Source organism: Scatophagus argus, chromosome 8 (genome assembly GCF_020382885.2).
Source record: "Scatophagus argus isolate fScaArg1 chromosome 8, fScaArg1.pri, whole genome shotgun sequence".
In the NCBI taxonomy this organism is placed as follows: Eukaryota; Metazoa; Chordata; class Actinopteri; family Scatophagidae; genus Scatophagus; species Scatophagus argus.
Genome location: NC_058500.1, coordinates 7607565 through 7629274, shown reverse-complemented (window position 1 = coordinate 7629274; position 21710 = coordinate 7607565). Strand labels below are relative to the sequence as shown.

Below are 21710 nucleotides of genomic sequence, written 5' to 3'. Positions count from 1 at the left end.
TGTCTTCTATAGCTCTGAAGGATCCTGCCATTGTGGCCTCCATTGTCTGAATTTTAACTGTGAGTGTCCTCAAACTTTATTGAGGCGTAAGAGCCTACTAAAATGCTGCAGTACCACTTTACCTTATTGTACTTCTACCACTATACAACACTTAAAGTGTTGTATAGTGGTAGAAGGCACCTTTCTCACCTAGCAGACATGGAGGATATGAGTTTTGGGTCAGTTTTTGATTGGTCAAAGCAAGAACCCCTGCATATTTTTTTAACGTTTTTAGTTCAGCCCACTCTCTCGGTGTCCGAAATGGTTTCCCCTCTGCTTGCTACCCTCCCTCACTCTTCCTCACCCCCCTCACCCCTGTGTACGGTGCCCCAGACTGAGTTCAGCCCCTTCGGCTGGAGGCTCGGGTTTATCTGGCACCAGAGAGAAAGTCATTCAGGAGCTGCGCGCCGTGAGGTGAAGGAAAGCTCCGTCGCGGACGCCGGGGGGGACTGAGAGAGGACCGGGAGCCGGGGATTTGACCTTTTCCGCATAAACTCGGGTTTGTGAGGGCGAGCTGGGAGCTATGGCGGTGTTCTCTGCTCTTTGGGTGCTCTTACTGTGCCAGCTTTTAACATCTTCCTCAGCCCAGGTGAGAGTTACCTTTCACTTAGCTGCCTCCGTCACATCTTCATGGTGATGTTTGTCTTTTTTTGCTGCTAGCGTTAAATGTACATTTTGTCTTGTATTGCAATGATTTCATGTGATCCACCGACTGATAATAAATTAAATTCCTTGTGATGGTATAGTGGCACTGGTGATTGTAGCTTTAGGCCTGCATGCTCTCCACCATCAGACCTGATGCTTCCTCTGAGTATTTTCTCCAGGCTTTACAATCAAATGTTCTCGACTCTTCTCTTACGATTATCATAGACATAATGTCGATTTGTTTCTCTGGCACTGTAGACCTATTTTTACCCTCCAATGTCAGCCTGATTGTGTGCAGGTGGCTGTGCCTTATGCCTGCTTGATGAAGTCGAGGTTATGTTTTCCTTGAACCTGTGGAATGTGCGGACTGGAGATCAGTGCCGCAGCGCACAAAGCCACCTCTGTTCATTCAGGCTCCCCTGGCTGAGTCGAAGGCAGAGAGCTTATTTGAAATGTCCTCAGTGAAATAAGTTTATTTTATTTAGTTGACTGTCAACTACTTATTTGTTTTTGTTTTCAGTTAATCTAGTTTAGCCTTCCTCTTGTGCGTAAGAGGAGATTTAAAGCGTCTTTACGCATAGTGGTTTATGTGGAGTTGCTGTTAAACTGAATTTCTTTTCAGTCTAATTCATGTCTAGTCTCATCGTTAGAATTAGGATGAATGACTTAATTTCGTTAATATTGTCCTGGGTAGAATTTTTGCTAATTTTCTTCTTAATTACCATGGCACTAACGCCAAAATACACCATATATTTGGTGCTTTCTGTTTCATTTGGTTCATATCAAACCTACACATGTATAAAGCACCGGTGGTGTTGAAGGACCAGCGGGTGCAGAATATTTCTCAGAGATAAATGCCTGACTATCATGAGGATTTGTTTGTTTTTTTCATTGTTGCAGAGGCCGGGCCCCAGAGGAGCTCCTGGGCCACCAGGACCCGCAGGGCCACCAGGAAGGGATGGCACTGATGTGAGTTGACCAGACTCCAACAAATTCTTTACATAAAACTGATGTGGCTTCTGACTTTTGCCTATTTTATATTTAACCATCTCCAGTGAGTAGATGAGATGAGAAAAATATGTTAGTATCATACTGAATGGGGTTTTCTTTTGGTAAGTATTTAACTGATGCATTTGTCTCATCATTTACAGATCAAGATCACCAAAAATTACAATAGAGCCTCTGTTATGACTTGATGATCTTTTTATGGTGAATTTCAAAATCCTGCTTGCTTACCTTTGGTAGAAGGTGTTTCTTTATGCATAAGCATATCTGAAATATTGATGTTAGTTTTTATCACACCGACTCCTCCCAAAGCCCCACCTCCAGGTACGAAATCATAATCACTGATGTCAGGTAGGCAGGGTTTAAATGTGCGTCAGTATAATGTGCGTCTGTCTGATATGTGTGGATTTCCGTCAGTGTCAATAAATGTGGACAATACCAGAAAAAATTACTGAAATTTTATGTCCCCAGAATCCCTTCTGTTTAATGGGCTTTACTGGTATGAAGGATCTGATGTCAAATATGAGTGAAAATGGTGGGACAAAATTTCATTTGCGTTAGTTACAAGAGGAAATTGGATTATGGGGAACTTAAGTAACGTGGTGACACACTTTAAAAAAAAAAAAAAACTTCTTTATTTTCATTTCAGTTGAAAAAAATGTTGGGTGAATGTTGTATTTGTGATCATTTTTATGACTCTGGTAAAGTTTGGGCACACAGAGGGCCCATTCATACATTCCCCAACCCAGTGAGACCATCTAGAGTTTCACCTCACACCTCCCCCCTGCACCTTCAGCCCCGCTACACAAACCAAACTGAAGCTTTTATCATGTGACCAATCAGGATCAACACAGTTTAGTGGTGTTTGCTCTTCCCCAGTCACTGACAAGACTGTCCTCCCTCGAGGTGTTTGGGCCTGTGTGACAGTATAAAAAAGCATAAAATTCATGTTTTTGTCTGGGTACATTACATTTGTTCTCTTTGTTTTTGACAGGGCAAAACTGGACCTGCTGGATTGCCAGGGAAAGCAGTAAGTATTTCAACATGTCTTATTTAAGGACCGTATGAAGCCTCCTCTCTTCCCTAAGGAAAAGAACTGCTACAGTCTTCCCACAGCATGTTGGTATTGGTACAACTGGTTTAACCAACTTCTAATATCCACCACCAATGTACACATTAATAAATTTCTGGCACAAACTGTTGTGCTGTGCACATGGCAAAGTAAATCTTAACAAACCATAGCCCTACTTTATTACTTTAGATTTTATTATTTGTTTCATTTTGTCATCAAATTCCTTGTTCAGTTGGCTAGAGAGTTGATTTCTCTCTGACTATGCAGGGTGCCAAAGGGAAAGCAGGAACATCAGGGGCACCAGGAAAACCAGGCCTGCCAGGACTTCCAGGGGTGGATGTAAGTGTCCGCTAAACGCACATAGACGTATACAACACTAATACATCAATACAATGCAATACAATATACAATACAATGCCAACTTCAACACACCACCTTTGTCTTTGTCAACAAAATCCCAGGTATCAATACCTAAACAGAGTGTAGATAACTGATTATTGACAATGTTTAAAGTGACCACGGAGGAAGAGGCAGTGATATCCAGCTGAATGATACACTTTCTCTTCAGGGTTTGACAGGTTCTGATGGTCCAGCTGGAAAGGATGGACCTCCAGGGGATGCAGTAAGTGTGTCTTCATCTTTTGCTCTCTCTGGGATGCGGGGGATACACTTTAATCAACCAGTTGAAGGCAGCCACGAGAAAGAATAATGAAGAATCAAGTTGTATGATCTTTAAGGGGGTCTGACAGGGACAAAGGCATGTTTTCTCTGTCAGCCTGGATTTATCAAGTCGACTCAGCCTCTTGGTGGGAATATTTTTAATGAGGGATCAGAATCGGATTTATTTCTGCTGCTTCCTTAATCCGGCCCGGAATGCACACTGCTTCCCACCAATCTGTGAGACCGTAGGGGATGTTGATCTGTTGGCCCGATGCAGAGGGAAGCAGGTATTGTCCACCGAGAGATACAAGAAAATTACAGCGCATGAGGCATCAAACTACGTCTTATGAGTACACAGGAAGACTTTTAGATACAACTCCTCCCTCCCCCCTGGCAATTCAGCTAATTAGCCAAACTAATGAGGATTCTTGTGTCAACTGGTGCCCCTAATTACTCAAATTACTACACTGCCATGGCTGGTTCATAGTGCTGAAGAGTCATGCAAAGACAAACAGGATCAGACTGGTGGAGTTTGAGACAGAGTATAAAGACAAACCAGATACGATCAGCTAAAACGAATGATTTTAATTTTCACAACACCATGTAGATTAGACATATCCATTAAGTGTTATATTTAAAGAAAATTTTCAGCTACCTCACATCTATTTATGATTCATGTGCCAGTATACCCTGCGGTCTAGTTGTCAGTATGAGGAATGCAGTAACATCACTGCGTTAAGCCTGTTTATTTGGAGTCCTTGGCCTCTTAGACAACACAAATACAGCTGTGAGGGAGGTAAACAAAGACTTAAGAGAGGGAAGAGGAGAAATGATCATGGAGATTTAGTATGTTAGTTAGGAAAGAAGAAGGGCACTGCAGAAAACCACAAACTGATCATTCAATCAGGAAACAAGTTTGTTGGAGTAATTTTTTTACAGAAGGAAATGATGGATGGAACTTATAAATAAACTGAAGTTAATGCAGGAAAGATGAAGAAGGAACAAGTATCTCAGACCAAAAATCGTTTTGGGATTGCACAGATTTTTGGAGGAGGGACATTTATAAATGTTTTAATTGATCACAATATTTGCCAAGATCCTAACATTTTCTCCTGTCAGTAACTTTAATAATTAGTTGCAAAGTATTTGTGGTCCTCCACTTCGTCATGACCAACAGCACAAAAAGTCTTCACCAAATTACTTCCTTTTTTCTCTTTTAATATGGGTTTTGTGGCATTTTTTCATCAGTAGTAGAGACTGAGAGGAAACACTGACAGCACCTTTCAGATTTGCCAGAGAACACAAGTGATAGCAAGTCTATTTCCAAAACTGATGCCTTTCACTGAGAGCATCAGCCAAACAGCCATTTAAAGTAATGTGTTACTGCAGCACTCCTTGTCCTTTATCATGTCCAGCTGAAACTTGACTTACAAATTCATACACAGAACATTAAGTTAATCACTTATACAATAATTAAGAAGAACTGCTAAGTGGCAGCCCCCATTGGTCAGCTTAAACCATGCAAAACATTCATAGACAGATTTAAATTTAAATTTGTTGAAATAATTTGAATTGTGCACAGCAGACAATGTCTCCATGTACTGTCTGCAAAATAAAAAAGGGACAGAGCTGTGTCCATCTTTTTAATTAAATTTGTCCACACATTTGTAGGTCCCAGTATTTCTTTTGCATTGTTTCTGATTGTGTCCTTGAGCTTGATTGTGGTATTTTACCCTCCTCTCTGCAGGGTGAAGCTGGACCTCCTGGGCCTCCTGGACCTCCTGTAAGTACCCCAACATCCTATATAATGCACCACACAGGTGTTCAGTAGTCCTCAGGCCATTATTAAATTGACCATATTAGCCTTGAACACTTCTAATTCCTTGATAGTTTGCCATACATACGATCTTGTCCATTCACCAGTAATTGGACTCGAGGCCGTTATTCCTGCTAAGAGAATCAAATTTTGTTATTCTGTTCCTGTAAAGTTCAGGCAATAACTCAGATCTGAGTTGACACTTGTGAAAGTGGCAAACTCACATATTGTCTCAAGAATTATGAGATTCTAATTTTGTCTGATGGAACTGGACTGCGAAAGTGCATATCCACCCCCCAGCAATGACCTGGGACAAACTTTTAAAATGGATTTAGTGCAGTTATATATCACATGGTGGATATTGATGTTGTGAGGAAATCTAATCATGCTCTCTGTGTTTGTGACTTAATTTGCCTTCCTGTGTCTTCCGTAGGGCAGAGGGAGATCAGGAGCCGCTGTGAGTACACAACACTGATTTTAACATGATTCTTGTGTGCAGATAGACGGAGACTTTTCCCATATCATTATAGCTTCGCTGCATGTAACACAGTGTTGTACTCCCTAAACATGTTCTCTATTACCTTTAACATACGGAGTGTCTTTTGTTTCCAGGGACTACCTGGAACCAACGGGTTGCCAGGCGGAGTTGGACCCCAGGGTCCACCAGTGAGTATTCATTTGGTCTCCCCAACTACACTTCCTGTGATTCTCCTGGACGAGTCAACATCCTCTTATTCAGAATGAGATAATCAAATCATTCTTTTTATCTATTCTACCTTATTCTATCCTCAATCCCCTGTTGGCCACAGAAAATCATCAAGTCAGCTTATTAGGTTTATACAGAATGGAAGCAAAATTCATAGACGAGCCTCAGCCACAGTGAAGCTGATGAAACAGATTGAGATCCAGCAGGTTTTTTTCCAGCTCTGCTGAAATCAACCAGTACAACATTGCCCTAAATTCTTATATAATGTAGCAGGAGGATGAGAATAACCACTGCAGAGGAAGTACACTTTAGTATGAGGACTGGCCAAGTGTTTCTACTGGGTCAGACTTTATTTGGATCATCCAATGCTCACACTCGGCTTATGTGCTTCTCAGTTTCAGAAGGCCCTACAGTATTGTTAGTAGCACTGTGTTTTATTGTCCAAGTCAGAATTTATCTTAAGTTTGGCATTAGCATTAAAAATACTGTTCAGGTCAGTATTAGGATTGTTGTCAGTCTAAGGTCAGGGTTATCATAATCTACGGAGATCCTAAAAGGGTCAAAGGAAGTATTATGGAACGTTTCCTTATTACCAAATTAAACTGGCTTGTAATTTGTGCAGTTAAAGATGCTGTCCAAACATGTCTTAATGCATATATGTAAAATGCTTCAAATTATAATTTCAACAAAAAGAAGTTCATTTACCTTCTTAAAACATTTAACCAACAGCATGTCTTACTACACTCAAAAGTCCATTTTCAGCTTGTGTGCTGGAGGATTCCCGTTTCCATATCACACTTTCAACTTCTAAGTTGCAGGTTGGACCATTATTCGACTTTCACACTAGACAGCTAAATTATATTCCACTTTCTTTCTTCAAGAGATTAATTTGGAAACAGCCATCGAGTGTCAGTGCTGCTCAAACATCCAAGTGATGTGACAATAAGCAAATCACTTTTTTAAGTGGAGGTGGACTCTTAAGTGTTACTCTTTCAACATGGAATAACTGTGACCAGATGACTTCACTTTGCCCTGACACTGCACTTCCACTCTGTCTTTGATACAACTGGGGAAGCAATCATCTATTTTACACAGATGATGAAGATGCTACTAATCTTGGTGCTATTTATCTGCTTCTCAGGGTCCTGAGGGTCTTCCAGGACTTCCCGGACCTCCTGGCCCTGACGGACCACCAGTGAGTGCATTTACCATTATATAACTGGTGCTGCTGAAACAGCATAGTCATTTACTATATTTTTCCACTGCCACCCAGTGGATCTCTTGTTGAATGTCTGTGAAGTCACAGATACACTTTGCTAAATGTGAGGAAGAAAATACATTGGATGAAGAGTGTGTATTATCACTAACAATAATAATGAACGTCATTTCTCCTTCTGTCAGGGTCTTCCTGGTACTCTTCATGATCTTAGCGGTGACCTTCTGGTAGGTTTTCAATCGTGCACCTGTGAGAGCAGTGTAATGACAGCATACAGTGAGTGTGGAGTCCTCAGTGCTTTGTCTCTGTCCTCTGCAGTGTCCTGCAATCTGCCCCCCTGGTCCCTCTGGTGCTCCTGGGATGCCAGGATTCAAGGTAAATACAGTTTGTCATGCAGTTTTTTTAAAAATTTGTTGCTCAGTGTGTCTGTGGGAATAAACACAACGCACACAACTCAATCCTGCACAATCAAGTCTGTATTTGATTCTGCGTATTTTTGCTCATGTAGGGTCACACAGGACACAAAGGAGACAAGGGAGAGCCTGGAAAAGATGGAGAGAAGGTGAGTTTTGTTATGTGATCCAGATATTTTGGCTGGTGTCAGTGACTAATAGGGTCACATAAAAATAGAATGAACCCGTTATATGCTGGTTGTGTTCTGTACAGTTGCTCATCTTCATGTGATTTCCTGTTTTGTTGCTGTCCTATCTGTCCTGGGTGTCCTGTTCTGTCTTTAGGGTGATGCTGGTCCACCTGGTCCACCAGGTATTCCTGGGACTGTGGGTCTGCAGGTGAGTTACATAAAAGATTTTTCAAAGCTTCAGTTATTTTTCCTGCTCTTATATTACTTTACAGTTTGTATGTAGACATAATTTTGTCTGTTATTTGCATATTTAGTACAGGCAATTTTTTGAGGTATTATTAAATATCAGAGTGATTAGTAATGTTTTCATGTGTCTTCACAATGCTGTAATGCTGTGTTTCAGGGCCCACGTGGTCTCAGAGGTTTACAAGGCCCAATGGGAGCTGTAGGAGACAGAGTAAGTGACTTTTAAAACATTGATTGTACCTTTCTTGTTCAGCTTCTTATCACTCAAGATGCAACCATTTAAATTTGTGCCCTCACAGTATGTTTCCTCTGTTTGTCTCTAGGGCCTGCCTGGTTTCAGAGGCAAACCAGGCATTGCCGGTATCATTGGAAAGACAGTGAGTCTCTCCTTATTTGTAACACACTTGAAATAAAAACATTGTTTGGTATTAGTTTATAGCCAGAATAGACGGCTGGTCCCATCAATGAATAGCTGTGTATGTGTTTCATCTGATGTCTCCAGGGTGATGCTGGAGAAAAAGGACCACAGGGATTCAAAGGACCCAAAGGAGAAATTGTAAGTAAAAGTCTTCAATTTCTTACTCTCAGTCTTACAAGGATAGACAGACAAATAGACGGCTAATGGCTAATAATGGCTAATAATTTGTCTTTCAACAGGGTAAAATTGGTCCCAAAGGCGGTCCTGGGGGAGCAGGACCCAAAGGGGAGCCTGTAAGTGCATATCTGAATAAATGCACATTTGTAATATACTGTAGATACACAATTTCTCAGAAACATGAGGATCGTTTTTAATGTCTTCTACAGGGTATTCCTGGCAGAGATGGCAAAGATGGTACACCAGGTTTAGATGGTGAGAAGGTAAATCGCACATTTTTATTCTGCACTCTCTGTCCTTAAATTATTAAATTAAGGTAGTGGTCCACAGTGTGAGCAAAGCTGATTTCACAGTGTTGTCTGTGTTCATAGGGTGATGCTGGACGCCACGGTGTAGTTGGAGAGAAAGGACCAAACGGCCTTCCTGTAAGTAGCTTGGGCAGACTTGGGTCTTTCCTATCTATCTTTATATCCATCATTAACTTGGCCAGTTAGATTGTAATACCCATTCTCATCAATATTCGTCACGTCAACAGAAGGAAAATTCAGTCCATATACTGCTGAAAATGTGAAAAGTTTAAACTACTCAACATGCTCGTTGTCTAAAAAATGATCACATGGGATGGATGTGAAAAATGTTACATATTTTCTGTTCTAGGGTCTACAAGGAAAGCCTGGATCTAAGGGATCTAAAGGAGAAGTTGTGAGTGTTAAACTAAGATAGGAACAGGCTTTAACCTTAAAGCTAAGATCAGGACCGTGGAGGACAACTTTTCTCTTTTCTCTTCTTTTACACCAGGGTGATCCAGGGAAGCCTGGGGAGGCGGGACCCTCTGGAGAGCCAGGTATTCCTGTATGTATCTGATGGGCTTTTTCGTTTGGGGGCGGGGGGTTACTGGGGCACATCCTTTCTGTCATATCACTTAACCCCACATGGAACTTTTTAACAATGTACCACCATCTTTAATCCTCTCCCACAGGGTGAGATTGGTGTCCCTGGGGAGAGGGGGATAGCAGGACCCAGAGGAGTGGCAGTAAGTAAATATTTACACTATAAACTAAGGCACTGTGTACGTGAATCTGTTGTCAGATTGCTGCATTGCTTGGGTAGCCATGAAAGCTTAAAAAACATCTGCTACAGGACATTTACAGGCACAGATGCTCATCTGTAAAATTTAAGCAAATAACAGAATTTAGATTCATTTAGTTTCAGTCATTTAAACATCTTGTAAGAAGAAGTCTGAATGCTTGAATTCATAATGATATGTAAAAGAAGTTGAATTAATGCACCCGTCTTAAAAGACCACAGTGCATAGCAGCAATTGCCCACACTGACCTAAACCACTGCCCTTTGAGGTTAACGATATTCTGCTACAAAAATACTAAGAGTTTTGTTGCTGATACGGTGTCTTGTTAAGGTAAAGTTTGCTCATAATGAAGAGCCAGTGATGAGAGCAGGTATTCATAAAAAGGAGGTCTTTGATTTTCACATCAGACCCTGCGGCAAGGAAAAAAGAAATTCCACAGCAGAGGAACACTTCACTTGTACACTGCACTGCATAATGAATCATATCTTACACAACTATCACACTCATTTTTTAGTTCTTCTCGCAAATATTAGCAAGAAAAAACATCGTTCTCAAGCGGGAAACATCTTTAAAATCTTGTTTGGGTTACTATTGCATTACATGATGGTGTCTGTTTCCAACAGGGAGGCATTGGACCAGTGGGAAACTCTGGGCCTCAGGGAGTGAAAGGCTTCCAGGTCAGTTGCATGAAATCACCAATCATTGTTTATTTTTATTTTTATTTTTTTAAGTTAGCAGTTAGCTCACTGGTCATGTGTCTTATGTATTGCAGGGGGTAAAAGGAGCCTTGGGGGATCCAGGTCTTCCAGGTCCCACAGGAATCCGTGGAGATTTTGGTGAAAGGGTGAGTTTGACATGTGTGACAATATTAAATATGTTTCAGGGCTTCACTACATCCAGTGTAAACCCTGATGTGTGTGCTGTGGCTGTGGCTTTCCTGTTATTCTATGAACAGATTCTCTTGATTATAAATGATTTTTCGATTAATCATTTGGTCTGTGAAATGTCTAAATTGCAACGTCCTAAAATGTCTTTCGATCAATCAAAATCCAAAAGCCATGTCAAACATTCAGTTTACTATCACAGTAGGCCGAGATTAGTAAGAATTGAAAAACCATGTAGATTTGAGATGCTGAAGCGAGAAAAAACGACTCAAAACATTTCATTTATAATCAAAGCAACTGTGAATTAATTTCATGTTGATTGACTAAATAAATCTACTAATCGTTCCCGCTGCAATACAGTATGTCAGTGTCAACAACAACAACAAGCTCAAGTAAAAGTCACTTGAAAGACTTGTGAGAAATCTCCATTAAGGGCCTCTCCTTCAAATTCAGAACAGTAAACTTAAAGAAATGTCTGTACACAGACAGATCAGCACGTATGCCAACAACCAGGTCGTCCCACTTCAGTCTTAGTGGTATAAACTCAAACTGCAGCCAGGAGACATCTCAAACATGAAAAGGCCTCCTGTTCAGAATCTGAGGATAGAACAAAGCCAGTCTTTATACCGCTCCAGGTTCCCCTCAACCGGCCCACCTCGCCACCCTTGACCACCCCCTTCCTTGTGCCACAGCTGGGCGTCCACAAAATATCTTTACATGGCTCTCAAATATTCTCTCTCTGTCCTTTTTCAACACTATAGGGTCCAGTTGGAGCCCATGGAGCTAAAGGAGACATGGTAAATATTTCTAAGTCAAGCACAATAATGACCTCCACTCTTGATAGTCTTCATCCAGCTGTTTGTCTGTAATGTTTGTGACAGAGAAGGAAATACTGTATGTTTCATGCTGTGACCTGAAAATTCTTCCTGTCCAGAAAAGTTTCTTTTCTCTTTTCATAACCTGTTAAAATCATTTATTGAGATAATTCACATATTATGTTTTCTCTCTAGGGTGTGGCAGGAAGTGATGGCTTACCAGGAGAGAATGGAGAGCCTGTAAGTATTGTCTTCATTTTCACAGTTCGATTAGAATCCAAACACAAGCAGTATTAGTGACTCTAGAGACTCATTACTTTGTTAGCAGTAATTAGCTTCAGAATCGATTCAGATCTCTGCTGCCTGACTACAGACCAGGACCTGGAGCACAGAACATTTTAAAGTCTCTACACCAGTTGCCTGACAGTTCTCCTATAGATTTTAAAATTTACTTATTTGTAAAGTAATCCATGGTCTCGCATCAGCCTATTTGACCAATCAGGTGCTCTGGCACAAGTGAGGCAGCTTTTAGTTTAATACTCTGATCTGTCAGAAGAGTCTGAGGGCAGCTGGTATCTTTAAAACATAAAGCATAAAACCTACTTTTTTGTCACCTTCTTTTCAATTTAAATGTCTTATGGCCATTATTTTAACTTTATTTAATTATTTATGGTATTGTACTTATGTTATCTATTTTAGTGTTAATTCTTTTCTCCACTTAAGTGGCTTTGTTATATCACTTTTATTATTTCTTCGAAGTTTGTAATTGCACTAACCCATATGACAGTTCACCCCTCAAATAAAGTTTTTGTGAGTGATTGTGTGCTGCGTTACTTTCTGTGAGGTCAAATCATTTTTCATCTGTTTAACTCAACATGTGTCCTTATTTCCAGGGTCCTTTTGGCCCAGTTGGACAAAAAGGACAGGTGAGCTATTGAGTTATTGATTCATTTTCATTTTCTTACATAAAGCTTACATAAAGCTGCTCCCTCCAAACGAATTTTCTACGTGCACTACATGTCCATTTATTAGCGCAGAACCCAGTTAGATCAGATGTTGTGCGTGGGTGTAATTAGCAACACAAGTTCTTTCCAAACTCCCTCACTAAACATTAAAAACTGGTGCCTCGCTCTGAGCTGTTGCCCACCGGTCAGACTCATTGCACAAGACTCTCTGCTCTCTGCTTCACATTCCAGGTTTAATAGGATTAATTAGCAATAGGTACTGCTGCTTTTGCTTTATTGGCCTCTCTGCTGCTATCGGCACGAGGGAGAGACGAGCCACATTAAGCTGCTGCGCAATTTATGTAATTAGAGACAAAGTACTGATGAGTCTCACTTTCGCAGTCTCATTTGCTGTTTGCTGTGCTTGTTGGAGTAATTATAAAGCAACAAGACACCATATGAAACCGCCCCCGCACCGTCTCAACAGAACCAGTTTTCTCCTTGGTTGGTGTTAATCAACGATCAAATCAGAGACTTATGGTTGTTTCAACCTCCAGTTTGGAAGAAATTGATTTCTTCACTTCTGCAAAATAAAATGAGTTATTTAATGGATAATTCTTGTTGATTAAAGCCAGGGAAGCGGGGTGAACTGGGACCAAAGGGGGTGACGGGCCCACAAGGAGAGCTCGGGGGAAGAGGGCCCCCAGGAAAACAAGGACCAATGGGCTTCCAGGGGGAGCAGGGTCTACCTGGAATTGCAGGAAAGACAGGTGTACCCGTGAGTGTTTTGTCTTTTTTTTTTTTTTTAGAGAAAAAAACTTGTGATTGATTGGAGCGTCTTGAATGTTGATGTTTTCTAAAGAATTGCGTGAATGAGCACTTCAAACATGTCTTCTTTACTTGTGTTTCAGGGTAAACTGGCAAGTGAGCAGCACATCAGGGAGCTGTGTGGCTCAATGATCAATGGTGAGAAGACATACAGACAGAAATAGTTTGACTGCAATAATGTATGTCTGAAATATTTTTTTAGCAAAAGAAGTATAATTTCAACATTAACATTCTTTAAAAGGCATCTTCTTTGTTAATGTGCATTTTTGATGTTTCCACATCACACAGTTGAAAGCTAAATATTGGACCAGGACTGGCTTCTTGACTTTTTATGATGTTACAAATCATAAACAATGAGCAGAGAAAAAACTTTTCTACTTTCAATAGATGAATCTGTCAGTCAAACTGCACATACATCATTCTGCACTGTAAAAGCTTGAACAAAGTGTAGGAACAAGAAGAAATACATTTTACTGGAGGGGGACTTTATATTTGTCTGTAATTCACTCCAGTATTTAATACAAGATAAACTGGATATTTGACCCTCTGGTGGTTTCTTGCACTTACAGATCAGATTGCACAGCTGGCCGCCAACCTTCGGAGACCCTTGTCCCCCGGAATGGTGGGCCGACCTGGCCCTCCTGGGTCTCCAGGAAAGCCAGGAGTTTCTGGCTCCATTGGGCATCCAGGTGCGCGTGGACCACCAGGGTACAGAGGCCTGCCAGGAGAACTTGGAGACCCAGGTCCCAGAGGTATGAAACATGAAATCAGACTTTTGATCTACTGGTATGAGCACAAAAATCACTTGATCAGCAGCTCCTCAGTTGTAAAATGACATGATCTATTTAGCACAGGCAGAAATGGAAGAAGTACTCATAATCTAAAAATACTCTTAGCAAAAATTGATCCTCTATTCAAATTCTACTATAAATACCAATTCTGCGGAGGAATGACAAGGGCCACAGCTACATACATACATCACAAGCCAACCAGGCTGGGAACCTCTACTTAAATCTGGACATTGTATATTATCATCTTATCACATTTTATCTAAAGTACTATTTTTGCCAAATAAGTGCATCAGAAGAAAAACCACATCTCCTTCTGAAATAGATTGGAGTAGAAGTACCATAAAATGGAAATACTCAAGAAGTGAAGCACAGTACTTGAATAAATGAATTTAGTTACTTTCCACCCATTAAAATTTTCTGTATCCACCACAGGTGATGTTGGTGACCAGGGTGATAAGGGATCCATTGGCAAAGCCATTGATGGACCTGCTGGAGACCAAGGATACCAAGGTATGGGGCCTTTTACAGTACACTGTCATTAGAGCTCGAGCTGATTGGAGAGAGAATACTGTTTCCTGACATTTTGACTCATCAAACACAAGCATCCAATAAAATAAGAGAGGGCTAAATTCCATTTAGGTGTGCAGGTTCCATGGCATGCTGGTTTACCTGCTATAATGAAGGTGTCATTAATGCTATTAATTACACCTGTATTTCCTGCTGCGTCAAGTCGATATGTGACAATGTGAAATGTCTATTATAATAAAATTTGTACTACTGGCTTTAACTATCCCAACAGATGATATTACATGTTGTGCAGATTCACCAGTCAAGTCACCATGCATTTTGTCATTGGCTCATCCCCTGTATACTGTCCACAGGTCTTCCAGGAGTACCTGGAATTGTCAAAGATGGGCGTGATGGATCTCCAGGAGATCCAGGTGAGCCTGGAGAGCCAGGCAGGGTAGGTAGGACTGGGCACCAGGGATCTCCTGGTATCTGTGATACATCAGCCTGCCAGGGAACATCACCCGCTGGAAAATCCTCCAACCCCAAAAACCATTAAACGTGACTTCCTGCAACTTGACGCCATCCACCCCATGGAAGAAGGGTGATAAGTGAGGGAAGGAAGGAGTGAAAGCATAGAGTGATCACAAAAATGTCCTCTTTATTTAAATACATGTATCACAAGATGGGAAGAATAACAACAACAGGGGTGACATTTTGAGAGGACCATCCAAGGATTGACCTGAGCACCAGAGCAACTGAGAGGCAAAAAAATCAAGATGACATCCAGAAATAAAGTAGAGTGAGGCACGGAAAGAGTTCAAGAGAACAACTACATTGCTTCCAAATACTACAGTATCGCATTACAAGACTTGACTTGCAAACAACTGGAAAATGAAAGATGAGTCCTTTGTGTATAAAAACGTTGCACATTTTGTTTCCATCCCCCCATTATCTTTGCTAACATCCTTCTGGCAGATGACACTCTAAGAACAACAGTGACTGTCTCTGAGTGAATGTGCATGTATCATGGCCCATTAATGTAAATCACAGGTGTTACCTCAACATACAACCTTACAGTGTAAAATATGGAAATGGGTGAAGGAGCTGTGTGTGTATTGTAAAAGGAATTAAAAAAACACACAAATACCCCAGTGCCCAGAAATTGTGTAGATTAACGCAAAAAAAAAACATCTTTTTGATAGTCTTTTTTTACAGCTTGTTTTGTTTTTTGTTTTTTTAATTACGTGTGAAATCGATTCTCTCGAATTGAGGGTCAGAAACAGAACTTGTGCATAGATAATTCAGTCATTGTAAAATCAATTCAAGAATCCTAGCAAAGTCATTTTTTAAAAGCTGCAATGACAACATCCACTATGTACTACCGGTGCTGTAACTATTAAATATACATGACCTTAAATACTATTTATTATTTGTGGGTGACTGTTGTATGTACAGTAAGATGCTACAGCGACATGTTGTAAGAAAGAACAAATAAAGCCACTTTTCAGTAAAACATTACTCCTCTCTACATATCAAATGAACAGTCTGTACTTAAGAAAAAAATATTCTTAACTCTATAAAAGTCAAGCATTTCAAATAATTCATTTAAAAAAAAAATCCTACTTTTTCTATGCATAACACTTAAACATGTGATTAAGGAATAAATGTATGTGGACCTGAACTTGAACATACTGTACTGACAAAGTTTAACAAAAATTGGAATCCACCATATGAAAGGAGCACATATAATAATAACTTTGTAAACATACAATAGCTAAACAGGTGAAATCTAATGATAAGAGCACAATGTCAGGTGCTTTTCAAAGAGAAACAGTGCCACCTGTGTATGAATCTGTGAAAAGCCCTGTTTTTCTTTTTAACAAATGTTGGCTCTCAAGAGGGGAAATACATTAACGGCAGAAACTTGATACAGTGAGGTCTTAGTGCAGATGCAGCTGAAGAAAATCAACCATGTCTAGGGATCACATGGTCTGAGACTGGAAACCTTCCACTTTCTAAATCACTGTTCCTCTCAAAGGGCTTTTTTTTTTTTTTTCATTTAAATTGTTGCGCGACCACAAGGGACATGAATTACTTCAAAGGTGAAATTAAAACATACTCAAATATCTAGATGATTTATTGAACAAAATAGTAAGAGGGTTACTGCTCTATGACAAGAGGAGTGCCCAGTGCGCTGTCTTGTGCATCCCTGTCTTCTAGCCTAAAGAAGAGTCCTTTCTCTTTGGTGAATGCCCTCTCAAACTCCTGTAAAAACGAGCAGGAGGGTTAGCAGATCATTGTGGTTAATGACAGATAGTGGCAGCTTGTGCTTATCATAACTGATGTTTTGCTTTACTGCCGTTCGGTTTGCTGTTGCACACAGTCAGCATATCATAATGTGGTTAGATAGATGAAGGCTTGTTTCAATTTGCTCCCATGTATTTTTTATTTTATAAATCAATTTCCACAGACTGCAAACTGCAATACTAGATAACCCAGTAAAGTTTATTTGATTCTGTACTGTAAAGGTAAGAATAAATTGATATGAACTCCCTAAATAACAAAAGTCATATAAAGTCATTTCTGGTACTTATTACTCAGACAGGAAGAGGCAATATAAGTAAGGTCTTATCTTAGTGCTCCAGGTTTTGACTATCAAATAATTCACTTGCAGGATGATGAAGCTCCTAAATGTTTTACATCTATAACTACGAGATGAAACAATCACAAACCTACCTCTCTGAATGTGTCTCCATACGTTTTATTGATGTATCTGAGGAAAGCGGTGGTCCACTGCAGGGTGGTGACTTTGTCTGAATCGGAGCCACAGAATGGCACCAACATTTTCAGCTCATCGCAACACAAACGGATCCTCTTCCTGCACAGCAACAAAGACAATACAAATATTTATAATAAACAGTGTTTTTCAAACTTTACTGCCCCACGACACTGTTCTTCAAGCTCATGTCTCAGTGGCTTATGGAAGACATCACTGTATCTATCTAGGGCTGCAACAAATAATTATTTTCATTATTATTATTTTCAGTTAATAGTTTGAGCTAATGAGCGTCAGAATTCGATTTTAAAAAATGCACATCACAGTGTCCTTGAGCACAAAGAGATGCCAGCAGATGTTTTGTCCACCAAACAGTTCAAAACTCCATTCAGTTTTCTATAATGTGAGACCAGAAATGAGAGCCTTGAACCAGTAAATGTCTGTCATCTGTCATGAAAATTAACCTGAAAGTTTAATCAATTAACAAAACAGTTGAGGAGTAATTTTTACTTTTGATAAACCAAACAGTTAATAAGCTAACCCCATTTCATTTATTTTTAATCAATTAAATCTCAATTTATGACTACATCGACTAAACCATACTATATTGGGCAGAGTACTCAGAGACACTTTCAGCTGCTGGTAATGGCTGCTCACCTGCGTTCCCTCTCCTTACTGTTGTGTCTCTCCCTGCGCTGGCTGTGTGACATACGAGATTGAGCTTTTTTTCCAGCGCTGCTCCCTGATTCTCCAGCAGAGTGTGGGGCAGCTTTGACAGTCTTGATGGGTTGAAAGCTGTGTGTGCGATCATACTTCCTGGAGGCATCAGCACATGTCGTCAGAGCTATGAAAAACATGAGAGTGAATAAGACTTGTGGCAGGCAACAAAAAAAACACAATAACTTCCAAAAGAAGATTATGTCCAGATTACTGATGATTACTTCTCATGTTCACCAACTGCTGCTTCTCTGCTGAAACAACCCTCTCTGGGTGAAAATGAAATGAAAATGTCTTGGGGAAGATTAAGCCCTGATGCTTAGGTTCAACCACAACAGGAATATGGCCAATCACCTGTGATTAAAAAAGGAAAAAAAATAATTCAACAATTAATTTTTGCCTATGGCTCCTATAAAGCCTATAAAGCTGTGAGACAATGTATGCTGACTTAGAGATTGTATTTCACCATACTTGTTCACACATGCTGGTGGCTGGGTTAAATACAGCACCTACAAATGGGCTGGAAACCTCAACAGAATTTGCAGATTTCTGCATTTCAGGATGTATGCTTTCCTCTTGAGTCTCTGCAGGCTGCTGAAGTATTGTCAAAAAACTGAAACACAACAACAGTCCTGAAAAATAAACACCTCACTATAACCACTAATAATTACAAATACTGTATATTTGTGAGGCCTACTTGTTAAGAACTGCATACTGAATGTCTTGCTGTCTTGGGCTCTCGGCATACATCGTTTTAAATCTTTTCTCCAAGCAAACTCTGGCGGCCGATCTGGATCGCTCCTGTGAAGATGTGCTGCTGTTGGTGCGTGGTTCAGTTGGACAGTCTTCGCCTCTGACTCTGGCCAGCACATAACCTGGAACCTCTCCATAAGAAGCTGGTGTCTTTTCTCCTGACATCACCAGACAGTTTTCATCAGTTGACGCTGACAGATCAATAGCTTGAGTGGATGTGAAGGCAGAAGTCTGCGGTGGTGTGGCAGTGGCGTCTTTGACCATCGCTGTAGCAGGATGAGACTTGGCAAATGGCCCATCAGGGGGTTCAGCTTGATGCAGGTGCTGAAAGTGTGTGTATTCAACTTCTGACATGTCCATCAGGCCAAGCTCAGTTCCCGACATCTGAATGAACGTGAAGATGATGCATATAAGGTTTTACAAGATGATGGGGGGAAGGGATGACACACTGAACTCTAGAAATATCACTTGTTAAACACCTCCACCAGAAAAGGGCTACAGTACATGTAAACCGACTTCATTTACCTGAGGTGTGCCCACGACTGATATCAACGTTATTAAATTTCATTGTTCACGTCAGCCTAAATAAACTAACTCTGAAGATACTGACATTAAACAATTTTATCCACAAGTCAGCAAATATCAACCGTGGACTTTCTATTCGTTCTCGTTATTTTAAAAGTTAGCTTAACTTTAAGCTAGGGAAGACATTAGCAATGACGCCAACGTTAAAATCTGGGTAAATAACTAGAAACGCGATATTATAACAGGCGAATTAGTTAGTCGTCAAATTTATACGGATTTGACTCTAAATAAACTGCAGTAAACATTATAATTCAGCTCTCTATACGGGCCTTCCTCTACGGCCTTACTACTCACTCTGATGCCAAGTCTGAGTCGTTGGCGGTCGACGGATGGCTGCGGCTGGTAGTAACGCGATAACTGACGTTGGTATCAAACTCCCATTCGGCTATGGTCGTCTCATCCACAGTTATTTACATTTGCTACCTTCTGTAAAGATAGAAAATTGTGTTAAAGTTTCTGAAATACCATAAAGAAGCTGTCAAATAACTGTGACGTAAAGTAACTAAGTACATTTACTCAAATACCTTACTTAAGCAAATATTAAACGTGGGTAGGCCTACGCAGAAGACTCCCTTCTTTCAGAGAAAAATATTAGATAAATACTACTCCACTCCATCTAATAAAACATAACTGAAAGGTTTCATAAATTCATGTTTTGTACATTAAAAAAACTATACTGAACTACCCAACGGTATAAAATTATTTAAATCAGCTTCACCTCAATCAATAAGTCTGGTATTACAAGGCCTACTTTTACTTAAGTACTTAAGTAAACAATCTAAATATTTCATCCACCACTGCAATTGCAAACCAAATCCAACATGCTGCTTTCACATTAATAAATGGAAGAAAAAAACAAACAAAAAAAAACTACAGCAGTGGTGATCTTAGCAGGGTCTAGAGACCCACAGGATGCCTTGGGGTGGGGGGTATGATTAATATAATCAATATCAATATCTATGAAGTATTACACTCAAGTGACTGTTTATGCTATACAATCACACTAGATGGATGTGTTACAAATGAGCCAGAGGGCCAGTCTGCAGAGATTACGTTCCTGAGCAGAAAGAGCCCTCATGGAGCAGACATGAAGTTTGAGGTTGCTGTTTGTCTTTAATCTGCTATAAATAAACATAATTTGTCATTGAATTATTTCACTGTAGCTAAACAACAATTTGTACACTGAGATCCAGTGGTGTCTTTACTTAAATACCAATACCAAAATGTAAAAAAAAAAAAGCATTCAAAATTGACATAAGCATATATACATATCATCAACTAAATGTATTTGAAGTACACAACTAGACACTGCTTTTTTGGAAGGAGTCACAATATTAGAAACACTGGGCTTAAAAATAAAATATGTTTTGCTTTATTCCCTAAGCTTATTTGTTTTCAAGTAACTAGCTGCAGCTATCCGTTTACGATGTATAAAGTAATATAATATAAAAAGTGAAGCCTTCAGAACTCCTCCTTACCTCAGAACTGTAAATAAGACTGTAGCTGATTAAATGTGCTTAGTCATATTCATTAACATACATTACTAAAGCCATATCAATATTAATTACTTGCTCAAAGTTGTCCAACTGAAGGGCTGAAGATTCAACTGAGTTCTGTCACCCCCCTTTGGTAAGACGTGAGCTTCGCAGGTTTCTGTGGAGGATAATGGACATCCTTGCTTAAGGGAGACTCAGTCCTCTATTAGAGTAGATTTTTTTCCCAAGGACTCTCTCTCTCCCTGGCCCCTTCTGTGCGAAGCTTGCATGTTCTTCCTGTGCACGGGTGGGTTTTCTCCAGGTATTACGGCTTCCTCTCACAATCCCAAAAACATGCACATTAAGTTAACTGGCTACAACATTGCCCCAAAGTGAGACTGTGTGTGTTTGTGGTTGTCTGTCTTTGTGAATGGCCTCTTTCTCCCTTCCCTTTCTCTTACTTACCCATTGTCTATCACCATCTGATAGTCACAGCATGAGCTCTTAGGACACCTGAAAACAAATTGAAGGGTAGTACTTGTTACATGCCAAATACCCCATATTACATGACTCATTCCAAAACAATCCAAACCACAACACCACCCGTCCATAATTCAAGATTGTTCTTTCCTGTAAACTGATGATACACAAGCAGTATCACCCTACAATGAGCAACAGGCTGGTCAACACTTCTAAAATGCACAGAGAATATGGGCTATCTCATACATGTGCTTGTTTTCATGTCTTACTATAGTTACAATTTAAATGGATACTGTATACATATAGAGTGATGGATTTAAATACTGTACTGATACTTGTACTAGGGTATTCATATTTCTTACTTTTAGATATTTCTACACTACTACATTTCATCTAGGAATACTGTACTTTTTACATTTTTAATTTTTACTGTCTACATTTATTAGTCAACTGTTGTAGATTAACATTTTTCATACAAAGCA

General features: G+C 40.0%; 2 protein-coding genes across 5 annotated transcripts; one reads left to right on the top strand and one right to left on the bottom strand.

Annotated features, from left to right (window-relative positions):
• Positions 1 to 217: 217 nt before the first annotated feature.
• col9a3 (collagen, type IX, alpha 3) lies at positions 218 to 15546 on the top strand. The gene is made up of 32 exons (XM_046397447.1): positions 218 to 628; positions 1585 to 1653; positions 2684 to 2719; positions 3029 to 3100; positions 3330 to 3383; positions 5169 to 5204; positions 5671 to 5694; positions 5850 to 5903; positions 7085 to 7138; positions 7345 to 7386; positions 7478 to 7534; positions 7668 to 7721; positions 7897 to 7950; positions 8146 to 8199; positions 8312 to 8365; positions 8491 to 8544; positions 8646 to 8699; positions 8793 to 8846; positions 8955 to 9008; positions 9241 to 9285; positions 9382 to 9435; positions 9563 to 9616; positions 10294 to 10347; positions 10443 to 10514; positions 11316 to 11351; positions 11565 to 11609; positions 12263 to 12295; positions 12945 to 13091; positions 13225 to 13279; positions 13711 to 13893; positions 14365 to 14442; positions 14814 to 15546. The coding sequence occupies exons 1-32, from the start codon at positions 563 to 565 to the stop codon at positions 14996 to 14998; spliced, it is 2037 nt and encodes a 678-aa protein (XP_046253403.1). The 5' UTR covers positions 218 to 562; the 3' UTR covers positions 14999 to 15546.
• Positions 15081 to 21703, bottom strand: LOC124063621 (transcription factor-like 5 protein). 4 transcript variants are annotated; one of them, XM_046397448.1, is made up of 10 exons: positions 21214 to 21698; positions 20842 to 20926; positions 20327 to 20394; positions 19568 to 19699; positions 18633 to 19072; positions 18407 to 18548; positions 18160 to 18289; positions 17876 to 18062; positions 17179 to 17320; positions 15081 to 16707 (listed from the first exon to the last, which is right to left on the bottom strand). In XM_046397448.1, the coding sequence occupies exons 5-10, from the start codon at positions 19070 to 19072 to the stop codon at positions 16603 to 16605; spliced, it is 1146 nt and encodes a 381-aa protein (XP_046253404.1). In that variant the 5' UTR covers positions 19568 to 19699; positions 20327 to 20394; positions 20842 to 20926; positions 21214 to 21698; the 3' UTR covers positions 15081 to 16602. The 4 variants fall into 4 exon arrangements, with proteins under 4 accessions (XP_046253404.1, XP_046253407.1, XP_046253405.1 ...); XM_046397451.1 differs by having other exon boundaries at positions 18651 to 19072; positions 20327 to 21703; XM_046397449.1 differs by lacking the exons at positions 20327 to 20394; positions 20842 to 20926; positions 21214 to 21698 and adding an exon at positions 19803 to 19916.
• Positions 21704 to 21710: the final 7 nt, after the last annotated feature.